Here is a 13,031-nt window from a genome sequence, read left to right on the forward strand (position 1 = left end):
GCACACATACATTGCTGCGGTCAAGAACTTTAGTTTGCCTTGCGCCGCTTACAGTCTACCTCGCAGGATGGACGAACCACAAGGATGTGGCGTTGAAAGGTGCCTCTTGGGCCAGAAGCAAACGGTTGACGTCTCGCAGCATCCTGGGTTGCAGAATAAAGAGCGGTGTCTAAGCCGGGACGCACATAGCATTCCTCTAGTCTCGTGTTAATTCTCCATGATGCCTGTTTCAGGAAGGCACAGCCTCATAGACTTTATTCTATGCCCCTTCATTGCTAACTATTCATTGACAGCCTCACTTTCCAGTGAGGGCAGTTAAAGAAAGCGGAGCCGTTTACATGATTATATGTGGTTGGAAAAGCCATCTGAAGCGCCGTGGCTTGGGACAAGATACTGGGGGCCTGGTTCAAGACCTCCAAATCCTTAGCTTCAGTATTCTCCAAGCTCTGGCTGACATGTGCATAAGAGGTCATGTCATGGCCAGTTTCTCAAAGTTGATGACGATGAATATGAGAGACTATGGAGCTGATCAACTGGCAAAAGTGGTATATGTAATTTTGAAAGGCATTAAGATGTTGTGGTTACATGTGCTCTTGTAAATCGGTACTAGCCCACGGCGACCCCCAGCACAAATGCCATGAACAAGGGGCAGATGTGGGTTTGAGCAGATATTGAATGACAATAAACTAGTGATATTCCCGTCAAGAAAACGTAAGCTTCTCAGCTGCTCCTTGAGTTCATCACCTCATATATCAAGCCCAACCATAATTACAGCAACCACGTGGTATTAGCTTGGATGCTTTGGAGTTCGTATGGGTTTCTCTGTCTCCCTTCATCTGCTTTCCAAAGGTGGCTACATTTGAGCCACCAGAACAGCGCAACAACGAAAGCAAATGTCGGAAGCGCTGCCCCCAAAACAGCTGCACCGGCCCAATACCCTAGAACATCAAAATGATCCCGGTAAAATGCGGGTGATTCAAAATCCATGTAGCCTCCCAGACCGTAAGGCGCATTAATCACGCTCGATTTGCAGTAACAATTACTTGCCAACCCAGTCACCTTGAATCCACCGACAGGCAGTTATTAGCACAATTTAAACGAGGATAGAGAAAGGGAGGATGAAGGAAGTCTCCAAATAATGGACTTGCCATGTTTGATTCGGCGAAATTGCTCACCTGGTAGGTAATTACAGCAAGCAGAGCCAGAATGGCCAGAGCATTGCAAAAGTAGGAAATCCAAATAGCCCAACGTGGCGGACGTTTGCAGAACTGAATGAACCAAGGTATAGTGCTAGAGCCACCGAAGACAAGATACGCCGTAGTTCGGCAACCTAAGCCTACAGTCGGGGACTTGAAAGATACAACAAAAGCGCTCATTATAGCGCTCCATACCAACACAATTGAGATGCCAGTAACGGTGAACCAAGACAGGGGCTTCCTGCCATTTAACTTGGTAGCAACTCTCTGCGCGACTAGACCAAGATCTGTGTCCTCCGCTCCGAAGTCGACATCCGCGGTGGCCCTTAATACTGCATCAGGTAACCCGCAGAACTGGATCTTCCTTCCTTGTCCAATGAATTCCCGAACTTTGAGCTCCCGAGGAATAGTGGTGGACGTCAGCCACCACTCACATTTCGCAGGATTATCTCTTGGTCTAACAGAGGCGGACCATCTCATAGCGACCTCGACATTGTAGAGCCAACGGGAGAGCAGTTCCCTACTGGAATTAGCACCTTTCAAATACTTGGAGACTTCTCTAGGTAATAGAGTCGCTCAGTCAACTCACCCTACGCGCTCTGATGAAACAGGATTCCTGTCAACAGTGGTAAAGACCACCAAAAGCGGAAGCCACGTCATCAAAAGGCCAAAGGAGAGCGAAAACGGGCTATTGTCCTCGCCAAGATCGGCAAAGGCCAAAACAATAGAAAAGATAAAGGCAACAAGAAATACGCCTAAACTAGCCAACGTAGGGATGACTGCTCGCCGGCGCAGCATACGTAGCTCAAATGCAAGGGCGAGCAGAAACTGGCGAGTGAGCTGAACATCATCTTCATCCTGACTAGATAAAGGTCGAAAAAGGCCGTGTACCAGGGCGTATAACATTTGTGTAGGCTTACCACGGTCGTTTACAAGATGAAGGCTATCGAATTGATTGACGCAGGAGAGCACAAAGTACGTGGCGCTGTATAAGTGCGATCCACATTCTGTTGCCCACATTTGAGCTCGACTATGAGACTTGCGTATTTGGCGGAAATTGAAAATCGTCGCCGTCAGGGCCGTCTGTGGCGAGCCTAGCCAGTTCATGGCTGCTATCAAGGTTTTGGAGATCTTGTCTCTGTGAAGAGATTCCCACGGTAGGCTCAGAAGAATGGCTAATGGGAAGATCCAGTTCGTGACAAGACTCAATGCTTTGTGAGCATCGTAGAAGACAATTGGATTCCTGCAAATCGCTCGACAGCCTGTAATCTCAAGTACGGGTTAGATTCCGAGGTTATAGCGGCGTTGGATGTATGGGGCTTAGGGAATGGGAGATGCAATGTTGCCTTCGTATGTGACTGCCAGAAACTGGTCTCTAGGAAAGCTTGGGTCTAAGCCAGTTATCGGACCGTGATAGATGTACTGGTCGAGTGTATCATTGTTAACTGGACCCAATGTAAGCTCCCCAGCACGAATTTGCGACACCGCGTTTTTGCAATCGGACCAGTTATACGCAGCTCGCAGCGGAGATGGCAGCGCAACAAGCAAAACAAGACGTAAAGTACGCTTCGGCCTCATGATCCAAAAGAAATGGGTCTATGATGGCAACTTGGGGATGGGATGCTTGTGTAAGTTTTTATTCCCAATTTCCACTCGCGCTTTGTAGTTATTATTTAGAACGGAGGCCTGGACATTATATACGCAGCCATCTTTGGAATAAACATTGGAGTCTGATCAACTCTGCGGCGCCAGTCAAGCTATGTATCAAGCCTCTGTTCAAGAAAAACAGAAACCCAAAAACAAGGCTACCAGTGTTAGAGTCGGAGAGACCGCCACGGCGCCTCAGCCGTACCTGAACTGCCAAGCCATGCCGGGCTGAATCATCCTTGGTTTGCTTCAATGTTTCACGTTTCTCCGCGGGGTCAGGACCCCATGGTCCGGGGAATATTGTCGTTCCTCAACAATGCGGACCTGTTAAAATCAGTACCGATCCTATTCCCAGACAACAAAATCTACTCCTGGTCACATCATGAGCGGGATATCCCGCACGACCGGGCTGATCCTCCACATGTAGTCTCTCCATCGCGGCCCGAGGCGTCGGTAGTGGCTCACATACTAGCTGCCACTACTTCACTTCCTGCAGGCGTTTCATCTATTGCAGAAATTAGCCTGGTGATTTTGCCACATCGATTTAGACGGACAGGCACCAGAATCTGCTCGCGTGACGGAGGCTAAGCTATCTTGACAGATCACAGCCAGCCCTGGAAAACTAGTCAGCTTGAAATATCACGCTATTAGTGTACATTGTCCCAAACGATCTTGTGGCTTCTGAAAGGCTGACAACTTACCAATCTGGAGAAGTTGAGAGTTAACAATTATGCAATACATTCTTGACACGCCACCCGCAAGAGCGTTGAATGGCACAGTCCGCAACAGTGCCATCAAAGAGCGGTGAATTGGATACGGCCCGAGCCGGTCCAAGATTGCCCTGGTTGAGAATGAGGCGAGGTAGGTGCAGGTCACCAATATTGATCATCCAGCAGATAGGGGTTCACAACATGTAGGGCTGAGACATGGATGTCCCCTCCTCTCGCAGCCACATAGTCATAGTTCACTATCTCCCTACTTACCAACGCCCTGCTCTCCCGAAATATTCATGGGTAAACCGTGGAGGCTTAGACTCAAGGTGCCAGCGTACACTCTTCTAGACCTCGTTGGAGGACGTGTCATATCTCAACTTCAGCGCTCTGGAAATACTCATGACGCTGATCCTTGGGAGTGCCAGTTTAGATAGTTGGGCGAGTGTTGCCTTTCTATCCGAGAACCTGACTGGCCTTAGTACATCCCACAGAATGCGTCTTAAACAACCTGACGCAACCAAACCTTGCCCGTGTTCACTCCGCAGAGAGGCTGAAATTATTGTTCCAGTGCGCCCTGCAGTGGGCGGTCAGTCCCAACGCAGGAGGAGATTTGCTATTGAAGCCTGGTAGTGTTGAGAAGAGGGCACTACTTCAATCCAAATGGCCTGTCCCGAATTTTTATTGGTGGCCTTGTTGTACGTGTATAGCTTCTAAATAAAGCATGCCCTAACTCAGCTTAAATTCACGTGCAGGCCAAAAAATCGCAAACATCGCTCTTCGTCCTGCAAGGGTGAATTCTTCATCCATATTCGCTTCTCATCCTCAACCACTTGAGCCTTCACCTGCTTGAATTTGCTATATTCCAAATCACTTCGGAAGTACTCGTAACAGTCTATCAAAGAAACGAATGCCCAGATCCGCAGAAGTAAGTCGACCATTAGTTCGCCTCACTGAATCTGAGCGAGTCGTTGGCGGGACCTTTCAGCCGCCAGTCCAAGGTTGTCTTATCCATCGCCCGCTGTGTTGCTCGTACTGTGACAAAAATTCAGCTGTGGCTTCATCGACATGGTCACTCTGCGGCTGCTGTCATTTGCCACCTAGCGGCTATTGAAAGTACACATACATTGGGAAACAATGAAGCTACAACTTGTCTGAGGAGTTCCACTCGCCATGACAGCGTTGGACAACTTGCTCTCGATTGAGTCGTTGACCTTGGGCGTCTCCCCTCTGTCGAACTTCAGGACGGATGACAAGGACTAGCAGGTTCGATGACCTCCAGTTTCGAGCTACTTGGGCCTTCGTGGCCTCCTGTGGGAGGTACAACCTCGCTCGGTATCTCTGAGAAGCAAGATCCATCCAAAACTCTGCTGTGAATTTGACAATTTCCTTCGCCCAGACTAAATCAACATTGGTGACAGTCTCCACGGCATCACCAATATCAATAGCAGCAGTCCTAAGTGACTGTTCATAGTATTCTTCCCATCTGCTATCACCACTTGGACCATGTTGTGACCTGTTCGTAGCCGGGAAATACTTCTTCACAAGTTCATATCGTCGCTGTTCCGAATCTTCTCCGGCTTCTGGCCAAGCGTGGAATCCATCGATATGATCTGGAGACAATGTGAGAGCCTAAGCATGTGACTTGAGCGATGAAATGATTCCTGACCTTTGCCGAATTCCAAGTTCCATTCCCTGTGCAACTCTCTGCCTCCGGCACCAATACTGCGAATTGGCTCGGAATATTCGGTCGTTGAGAATAATCCAGATGCTACTCTGAACAATAAGCAGCTTTAACTTTTTGGGAATATTGTCGCGCTGCAAGACGATATCGGGAAGTGGCCACTGGAACTGCTTCCGCTTGTCCCACGCTACCCTCGAAAAGTTATCAACTTCTCTGGCCAGCTTCTTGAACGTAGTCTGAATATTCTGGTCTGACAGGCCTGTTATGTGCTCTGGTTGGGCAAGAGTCCCCTTCAGCTTTTGATTCTCTTCTATTATTGTACAGCGTTCGTCCTGTACTCCAGCATCCATTTCATTAAGATTAGGAACTGAAGTACGTATAGGTTCAAATCAGAATGACAGAACATTCTCACGGGCACGTTGGTATGATCGGCAGCCATGCGATTTCTCAGACCAATGGCAAAGCAGGGCGAAGAGGATGAAGAAGCCGTTTGTATACAATCTTTGGTTCCTGCGATACTGGTAGAATGTTCTGAATGCTGTAAGGGCCGAAGAGACCGCAACTCCTATCCACATAATAGCCCAGAAACAATAGGTATCAGACTAGCGTTCCTCTTAATCACGGACTGAGAGAAATAGAAGGAGCCATTTACCGATAAAGCAACATCTCAAAGAAGAGGACCGCCTGATCTAGGTGCATTGTCTGTTGTTCTCAACGCCATTCACGCGGCGGGTTCCCACAGAACCGATGGAGATTTGGAGCCACCAGCAAGCAAGTACGGACGTAAGAAGTGAGGGTGAAGTGGAATAGTGACGAATATTAAAATCCTCGGGATAGACAGATTTTGAAGGGTCCAGACATTTGGCACAGGGGCAAAATACCCAGAGAAGCCCCAACAAGATAGCAACAAACATTGAAACCAGGGTCTAACCAAATGGACAAAACAGTCAGCAAAAGCGGCACAATGTACCGTATATGTATCGGTGGCTTCATGAATTCTTCTGAATGCGATATCACAGCACCACGGATCAAACCAGCCAAAATGCACCACTAACAGAGCCAACCCTCGATCGTTATGCAGCTATACGACAGGGATATGCTGCAGCTGAATATCTCTGATCCGTAAAAACAGCAATGTACCCCTAGTGCAAATTAGGAACTAGCCGAAGAAAAACAGCAATTGACATCACTTGTTGACAGGGAATGTAAGCAGGAACTAGCGGACAGTTTGAACACTACGGGGCTTTGCATATGCAATTACGGCTAAATTGTTCATTGAAGAATCGCCAATTTGCACAATTGCTTTCTACCTGCCTCTCTCTGCCTGCAGTTACGAGATACAATTAATTCACTCATCTGTTTACTCTGCAGCACACAAGATGCGGTTCATCAATTTCTTGCTCGGTGGCCTACAAGTCGCCGCCGCCGCTTCTGCAGCAAGTCCTTCCATCTTATTGACATCCTCAGACCAACCAGTGCCTTTTTTTGATCTCCCCAATGCCTTTCGTGGCTCGGATTTCGTCCCCGATCCTTTCGACGTAGAGGCTATTCGCAATGTTTTGGCACACTATCCGTTAGCTATTGACGGCAAGAACTTCGCTGCTCTTGACCGTGTCTTTGCTCCTAATGCAGTAGCAAACTACTCTGCGCCACTGGGTGTATTGAAACCATTATCCGCTATCCAGACGGCGTTGAAGGCCAGCCTTGCAGTTGTCACGACTCAGCACTCTTACGGCACTCAAATTATCGACGTGCTGTCTCCGGCCTCGGCTGTTTCTGTGACGTACTATACCGCGACTCACTTTGGGATGGGGCCGCATGAAGGACAGATTGTGACTGCTTACGGACAGTATCAGGATGTGTGGACTCGGCAAAGAGATCTGACTTGGAGGATTAGTCACCGGAACTTGGTATATATGGTATGTTCAATGGCGTCGTTGAGTCTACAATCTTAATGTCTCTTCTAACACTTTGATTTAGGGCGCTCTGATTGGAAATTTGTCTATTTTTACGTAAGGCAGAGACAGAAATGACTTCTTTGGGCTTTTGGCCGATGATGGAGGATTCTGCCATTTGAAACCAGACTGCCAATGTCAAGTTTGACAACATGATGTCGTGTTTTGGGGGAGATTGTCAGTGTACATAACTGTGTGATAACTTCCTATTGTCACCTCAACAATCATGAGCTTCATACACCGGCATGACTGCCAATGGGCCGTAGCTAATAGAAATAGCATGCTATAGAATGGGTGGCGGCAAGTTATAATTTATGAGAGGAACCACTGTGGCTCTATAGGCTTACAGAGTGTACCCAGTACCATCCTGTGAGAACCTCCACGAAACTGCTCAATCTCCATTTGCGAATACATACCGCATCATCAATTCCCACCTTGTAAAGCGCCAGGCACCCCAGATAGGTTTTTGCTGACGTCCATTTCCATGCCCTCCAGGCCCTATCCGGACCATTTCCCACCAGTGCGGCCGTAATAGCTGGAGGAGCAGGTCGAGGTTGAAGTTGCACGCCGCGGATTCGCTGTATAACTTCACTCCGCGGATTGGGAAACGTTGATTGAACTGGTTCCATGATCTCGGTCTGTGGTAAAGTGGTACCCATTAAGCGAGGAGGGGAAATTGAAGGTGATGAAAGATGAAGGATTACGAAACCAAGCTAAACTTTTGCTGAAGTGTACAATGAATATGGGAGGCGAAACACTGTGTCGGTTACATGGATAAGCGAGAACCTAAAGAAGCAAAGGAATGATAGAATTAAATCCCTCAGGAGGCAAAGCCAAAAGCCATGGGCTGAATTACAGCAGCCTCGTATTCAGGGTGCCGTTAGGGAGTCAAAGTACCACCATGCGCCACGCCCATCTGGTAGCATAGATCCCTGATGCGATTCGAGCCGCCAGCAAACTTGATAATCTTACAAATGAATGAAAAGAGTTCCATTTCCTGTATCGCTACGTCTCCCAACACGTTGGGTGAATATGGATCCTCGTGGACGTCGGAGCATCACGAAGGGGGTGCCGCCAATTCGAAGCTTCCTGGTCAATGGCAAACGCCTGACTACAGCTAGTTCCTCGATTCTCTGAGGCACTCACTACGCACCCTCAAAGTCGACGTAACGGAAACCGACAGTTGCTTATACGCCGAGTGTTGCATGACTGGGATTTCGACAACCAATCCGAGTATTTGGAAGATGTTGCTGAAACCAACTTGCGCACTTGGTTCGAGCGCATTGCAGATATTCGCAATCCTGGGACTATATTATCAGCCTTTCGAATCCGCGATCCTACCGCCATATTCCTCTTTGTCATTCCGGCCATATTAGATGCTTGTATCGTCGTCTCCAGTCTGGTGTACATTTGTGATCGGACTTGTGGCCATGTGCGTCTTGCACTTTGAGACGGGAGGCAAGCTGCTGCCGATTGGACTATGGACCATTCTTACTACAGGTGAGTCACACAGTCTTCTGGTGCTTCCCGTTGACAGGTCGCTTCTGGTGGTTTGCGCAGGGTGGCAAAAAAATTGTTGGCTCGCGCACAGTTTGTATCTAGACGTCAGTTGTCGACAGATGTATGGCATATGTGCTCCTAATAAGGCGAATTACTATACGCAAGTCAGTTGCACGGTCAAACTAGTAACAATGAATCAGAGGCCGAAAGCCCATTAAATCAAATCTCACGCTCTTCTAACAGTATCACAGAGCATTTACGGTGAGTAACGCAATAATCGTAATAATTCGGCGATTCCATCACTGGGTGTCAGATTGTCTACGTTAAGATAGGCACAGTGCATATTTTACATGTTAGACATGCTCTCAGCATGAGAATAATATAAATACAGGCCTCATATATCCAGAACCTGTTTATCTTCTCTTAACCTAGCGGCCAACTTTCGTATATCAACATCCTGAATCTTAGAACACTCCTCGATCGCCAAAACAGCGGCTGTAGCCGCACTTTGGCCCAAAATCATATACGTTGGCTCCATTCGGATACTTGCGAATGCGACATGCGTGCTGCTCATTGTTACGGGACTCAAAAAGTTAGTCGCAACATTTGTAGGCGCGATGATGCTATCGAACGGAATTGGAAATGGCTTCGAAACAGGAACATGGATGAGGCCCTCGTTATGGACCTTGTTATTAATGACGACTCTTTCCACTTCGTGTACATCGAGGGTATACGAGCCGAGACCAATAGATCGTTCCTTGACTTCGATCTTAGGACTCTGCACGTCACTCTGTGTCATGGTGTATTTGCCCTTGAGGCGTCTCGCCTCACGGATATATATCTCAAACGGCCAATGATCATTACTGACGAATTCATCCTTGGCATAACCCCAGGTGCCCGCGGATTTTCGAAACCTCTCAGGCACTCTAGGATGGTTGGCGAGTGTCCAAAAGAAGCCCTGTGTATATGTCTTGTGACGCTCAACAATTTCAGCTCGTTGTTCGTAATCCTGCTCAATGTAATTGGTATGCTTATCGGCGTCGTAGTTTCCGCCCAGGAGGTCGGTGCTAACATGGCCGTTTGAGTTACTGTCCGTTTTACCATTTGGCATAAGTTGCTTGGTGAAGAAATCATCATGATAACCACTCTCAATATATCGGAGGAGAATCTCGTACGAAGCTTCGTCATATCCTTTAGGTTTAGAAAATGGGACCCTGTTGCCCGCGTCTTGCGTCAAACAAAGTCGGTAGTTGAACGACTGGAGTCGGTATTTATCTGCCGTTCCATTCAATTTGCTGACATCACCGGCTGGGATAGCTCGGTCGATTCCTTTGATGAGACCGCTACTTGGCTTTCCCTTTTTAATATACGGGTCCATTCCAAGGTAATTGTCTTGAGGGCTGATGCGGACCCCAGCTAATGACTCTTTAAACTCTGCTTCGCTTTCACGGCCAATTCTGTAACCAATGCCTGCTGCGGCCATGAGATCTCCTTCGTAGCTGGCGTCAATAAACACAGATGCATCGTAAACATGACCAGAAACTGTTTTAAAGGACACAATTTGTTTGTCCTTCATTTTAACTCCGCCGGATGACCGATCGACTGTCTCGTTTCTGAATACCTTGATGTTCAAGTCCTTGACCCAGTTCTCGAATATCATTTGTGCAATATGAGGTTCGAACGTCCACTGGACCTGTTTTTCGTCATCGATTGTTGGGCCGGGCTGAGAAGTCCCTTGCTTTTTGATATAGTCTGCTCTTGTTCCCTTCCGCCACGCTGCATCAGACTTGTAGTGCTGGTACACACGGTGATAAAATTCGCGAGCAATGCCCCCTATGGCGTTTCCATCTTTTGAGTCGGTCCAACCCAGGCCCGACACGGTCAACCCACCAATGTGCTTTGATGGTGTTACAATAGCCACGGTTTTGTTCATGCGTTTGGTCTGTATTGCGGCGGCTAGTCCTGCTGGTGTAGCGCCGTAGATGAGAACGTCGTATTTCCCACGTCCATACGTGTCGCACGTTACTCGGTTCTCAACTGCTCGTTTTGAAGGGGCCATTGCAGCACCGAGAGACGTCAGAGCGAGAATAGATATGAACACGTTCGCTAGGTTGAAGAGATGGCATGGTAGTGCTCCCCGTTGTGGTCGGTGAGGCGCCATGTTGAGAACCTCTGCCTAAGTTAAATCAACGATATATGTTTAGCGGACGTGAAATAGCTTCTTTGAGGATAGACAAGAAGAGACATTTATGTTTGTGGCCAAATGATGTCCCTCATTTTGATGTCATGGCAATCGTACATTGTCACGCAGCCTCTTGGCAAACGAAACTCCATCGCCTTACAACGTACTCCCTGTGACTAATTTTCGTGCTGACACCCGTGACAGGTACACAAGGTACGCTGGATATACTAAAATTATACTTGACACCCTGCTCAGGATGCTCAGGGATAACGTTTCTTACTTGCATCCAACGCAACCGCCCATGTTAGCAGTGTTGGACCGCCCGATATCATGATCTGATCAGCGAATGCATGGACCGTTGCATCCAAGAGAATCCACGACAAGTAGAGGTGTCTAATCCACAGTCAGCACTTGGAGGGCGATGAAGGCGGAGCGAACAAAGATCGGCAGTAAGATGCAGGGATTCAATGACAATGAGCTCGAAGTACACGACTCTCATGTTTAGACAACCATGGTAAGAGAGCTACTCAGGTTCATTGTATTTCAAAATGCGCCTTATCTGTTGAGTGCAAACAGACAATGGAAACGCGGACAACTATTGAATCGAGAAGTAGTCGTTTGACGTCAGTTTGCTACAGCCTACCTAAAGCCACAAGCAGTCTGGTAGTGATAAGACAGCGTACTGATGCGTCGCCAAGTACTTACACTGTTGTCTATCTCTGGCAGAGTTGAGCTGGAGACTCGGATTGTGCCTTTAGTTGACTGATCCTGACGAGCTCTGGTGTTGCTTCCCGCAGGGCATCCCAGATGCGCTTGCGATGACAGTAAAATGGCAGTCTTAAAGACCAGGGCCATTTTTCAGTTTGAAACTGGCATTTTAAATTGACAGAGTGCATCAGATACCGTTGTTTTTTTCTCGCTTATGTTTAGACCATTGATGGTGCCCAGATCTGGAGTGCAGCACAAAAAAAGTAGGCGAAATGACTATTTGGTTCCAACCAGATCTACAAATCGGATACATGTCTTTGCAAATGCGCATAGTTTGAGCGACATAGAACCCTGGAGTAACTTAACGAGTTGACGTCCGTTTGGAGATGAACTCGCGATGGAGCACGACGGAGCAGCCACATAAACGTACGCTGAATCTGCTCCGTAGGTTGCTATAAATAAGTCCAGAAATCTTTACAGTTTGAAAGACAGATGTAACTTGTCCTCGATTTAATTGACTTACTTCTAGATATAGAACTTTAAAAGAGCCTCTTCCCCAACCACAGCTTGCTAGTACACTTGACATTAAGCCTTGACTCTCCACATTACAAATTCGAGCCACCGATAAAGGTCAGTACCCCTAACCAGGATCGACCAAGCAGACGGCGAAGCGGCAGTAAATTATTCTTAAAGTGTTGTTAGCCAGTAGCATTTCGTGTGCATTGCAGCATTCGCCACCACAACCCTACGACTCCACAAAGAGAAATAAAGCTGCATCAAGAACATATCCCTATTTATAAAAACACGTTAGTAACTAAAGCTCAGGGGCAAACTCACCCAAACCAAGAAATGTTGAGGGCTGAACCATTGACTCTCCAAGGAGTAAAACGTCCGACCTGTCAAGCCATCAAGTCCAGTCTTGACAACCAACGCCACACGCACACCAAGACTGTCATTCCCGAAACCCAAGAGGAGAACCACACGGAACTGCCTCCCAAAGCAGTAAAACCAAGCGTGCAACCCAGCTAGCTCCGGGACTCAGCCAACTAGTCCAGCGGATTCAGTTTCATGCCTCACTTCACCAATTTACCCGTCGTGCCCGTGTTCAGCTCAAATCCACGTGGCAATAGCCCTTGTTTCACTCGCCTTACCAATAGTCAACCAACTCCTTCAGACGGGTTATCCCCTAAACGGCATTTAACCGCATTCTTCATGTCTGTCCGTTGCGTCAATGACTCGCATTGCACCGCAAAGCATGGCAGCCACCGTGGTGGAGATGAAAAACGCCTCTCGGTAACGTCGGTACCACCACTGCGAGACTAACAAAATGTGCCTCGGTCGAAATGTCATTACAGTAGATCGCAATACCAATATGCCCTTTGACAGACCTAGGTTTTTTCTTCTTGGGGGTGGATACCGTGCTGTATCTTTACTAATTGTCCTGTCTAT

At 47.7% G+C, this 13,031-nt stretch overlaps 3 protein-coding genes across 3 annotated transcripts; 1 reads left to right on the forward strand and 2 right to left on the reverse strand.

Annotated features, from left to right (window-relative positions):
* Positions 1 to 4,696: 4,696 nt before the first annotated feature.
* Positions 4,697 to 5,587, reverse strand: VFPPC_10079 (hypothetical protein; the record flags this gene model as incomplete). Its single annotated transcript, XM_018288513.1, has 2 exons — positions 4,697 to 5,185; positions 5,258 to 5,587. 2 exons carry the CDS (start codon positions 5,585 to 5,587, stop codon positions 4,697 to 4,699), a joined length of 819 nt encoding a protein of 272 aa, XP_018137947.1.
* Positions 5,588 to 6,616: 1,029 nt separating this feature from the next.
* Positions 6,617 to 7,253, forward strand: VFPPC_10078 (snoaL-like domain-containing protein; the record flags this gene model as incomplete). The annotated part of the gene is made up of 2 exons (XM_018288512.1): positions 6,617 to 7,156; positions 7,218 to 7,253. 2 exons carry the CDS (start codon positions 6,617 to 6,619, stop codon positions 7,251 to 7,253), a joined length of 576 nt encoding a protein of 191 aa, XP_018137946.1.
* Positions 7,254 to 9,086: 1,833 nt separating this feature from the next.
* Positions 9,087 to 10,853, reverse strand: VFPPC_10076 (FAD dependent oxidoreductase domain-containing protein; the record flags this gene model as incomplete). The annotated part of the gene is made up of 1 exon (XM_018288510.1): positions 9,087 to 10,853. The coding sequence occupies one exon, from the start codon at positions 10,851 to 10,853 to the stop codon at positions 9,087 to 9,089; it is 1,767 nt and encodes a 588-aa protein (XP_018137944.1).
* Between the last annotated feature and the right edge of the window lie 2,178 nt (positions 10,854 to 13,031).

This window comes from Pochonia chlamydosporia, chromosome 4 (assembly GCF_001653235.2).
Source record: "Pochonia chlamydosporia 170 chromosome 4, whole genome shotgun sequence".
Classification (NCBI taxonomy): domain Eukaryota; kingdom Fungi; phylum Ascomycota; class Sordariomycetes; order Hypocreales; family Clavicipitaceae; genus Pochonia; species Pochonia chlamydosporia.